This window comes from Chlorella variabilis (genome assembly GCF_000147415.1).
Source record: "Chlorella variabilis unplaced genomic scaffold CHLNCscaffold_16, whole genome shotgun sequence".
Lineage (NCBI taxonomy): Eukaryota > Viridiplantae > Chlorophyta > Trebouxiophyceae > Chlorellales > Chlorellaceae > Chlorella > Chlorella variabilis.
This window is the reverse complement of record NW_005435072.1, coordinates 52,461-54,361: the sequence shown is the minus strand read 5'-3', so window position 1 is coordinate 54,361 and position 1,901 is coordinate 52,461. Positions and strand designations below refer to the sequence as shown.

General features: G+C 67.4%; 1 protein-coding gene across 1 annotated transcript in view; it reads right to left on the bottom strand.

The window, feature by feature from the left end:
- Positions 1–790: 790 nt before the first annotated feature.
- CHLNCDRAFT_136287 (hypothetical protein) overlaps positions 791–1,901 on the bottom strand; it is a gene marked incomplete at both ends in the record, with an annotated part of 2,197 nt that continues 1,086 nt past the window's right edge. The window contains 3 exons of the mRNA XM_005845657.1: positions 791–880; positions 1,230–1,308; positions 1,672–1,744. Coding sequence (XP_005845719.1) covers positions 791–880; positions 1,230–1,308; positions 1,672–1,744 — 242 coding nt within the window. The remainder of the gene's footprint in view (positions 881–1,229; positions 1,309–1,671; positions 1,745–1,901) is intronic.

Here is a 1,901-nt window from a genome sequence, read left to right as displayed (position 1 = left end):
GCTGGCGCTGGCAGGGAGGTGGGGCAAAGGGCATGCACAGACCGATGGTGAGGATGGAGCGCAAGCAAGAAACGTGGTGGTGTGCTGAAGGAGAGCAGCAGCCTGGAGGCTGCCAAAACAAGACAAAGCACATTGGGGGTGGGGAGGGAACGAAAGAGGCAGGGCAGAGTCGTGTGGGGAGGCGGGGAGCCACCACATGGCTGCCCAGTGCTCGGCGGGTTGGGAGTGGGTTGGGGTTGGGAGGAGTAGAGAAGATAGAGCACAAGACGGAACCTCTGCACAGCTGCTAGCGAGCGGTGTACGGTAGGGTGGGGTGTGAAGGCAGGCGGCCACGATGGCAGCCGGTGGCGGCGGCGTGGGCAGGCGCCTGGGACAGATGTGGGGACAGGATGCAGGGGGATTGGGGCAGTGTGGTGGTGCAATTGGCACCGGGGCTGGAATCTGAGTAAAGGCGGGTCGGGAGCATTATGGAAGCTTCAGGGGGCAGGCTGTGCATGGGCCGAGGGTCTCCGGCCAAGGCCGGGCCGGCCCAAAATGCGCAACACGCCGCCGCCCATCCGTCCATCCAGCTCCCGCCGCCGCCGAGTCGTCAGGGCGGATTGGGTTCCCTGCCTAGGTAGGTAAGCTGATGCTGCTGCTTGGTGCTGCTGCTGACTACGGTGCTGCTGTTCGCTTCGCTACTGTGTTTGCTGGCTGGCGGCTGCGTGTGCTGCCTAGGAGGCCGGGCCGGCCACAACAAACGGGGCCGCGCTGGCGGGGCTAGGTTGGGGAAGGAGCTTGCGCTTGCGCTTCAGAAGGCCACCAGCTCGCCGCCGCCCACCTCTGGCAGCGTCTCTGGCGTGCAGTCCTCCTCATAGCCCACCAAATCCTGGAAGTCTCCCTGTGGGGCGGCGTGGGTGGGGAGGGCAGGTGACGGAGTGCTTGAGGCACGTGCCGCACAGGGTGGGCAGGGCAGGCAGCGGAGTGCTTGGGGCACGCGGTACAGCAATGGCAGTGTGTCAGGGCAGGTGGCAGGCAGGAAGGCGGGCAGCGGGCAGTGCACGCGGGCGGGCGTGGCGCAGCGGGCGGGCGCCCAGGTGGCAGGAGGAGGGCGGGGCCATGGCAGCGGAGCGTGCAGAGCAGCAGGAGCAGGACAGAGCGGCGGCGGCGCCTCGAAAACGGCTGCCAGCCAGCCAGCCCAGCCCAGTGCAGCCAGTCAGCCAGCCAGCCACCGCAGAACAGCCGCTCACCAGCAGGAATGCTTCTGGCAGCTCCCCCGCGCTGGTCATCTGGCACAGCTCTCCAGAGGAGGAGTTGGTGGGCAGCCAGCTGCAGGGGGGGCGGGGCGGGGCAAGGCAAGACGGGGCAAGGCCGGGCAGAGGGGCAGGCGGAGGTCAGACCGGAGCGGCAGGCGGCACAGGGGGGTCGGCAGCGGAGCGGCGGGGCGCGCATGCAGAAAACACCGCCGCGACTGTCCGAACCGCCTGTCTTCCCGCCCCACACCCGACGGAGCAGTCCTCAGGCATCACACTACCAGCGCCGTATCCACCCACACGGTGCCTCTGCCCAAATCAACACACACACACACACACACACACATATACAACAACAACAAAACACGCATGCCACACACGACACAAATACACACAAGAAACAACAACCACACCCCACCCCACCCCACCCCACCCCCACCTGATGAAGTAGTCCTCCACCAGAAGGTCCGCCTCCAGAGGTCCCAGCACGTTTGTGAGCGGCGGCAGGGTGGCTGCGGGCAAGGCAGGCAGGGGGTAGGGGCGGGGGCGGGGAGGTGAGGCGGGCGAGGGGCGGGGAGGCATAAGGGACAGGTTGCAGGTTGCAGGGGACGCGGCAGCAGCATGGGCTGCAGGGCGGCAGGCAGGCGGCAGGGGGGGTGCAAGCAGCGG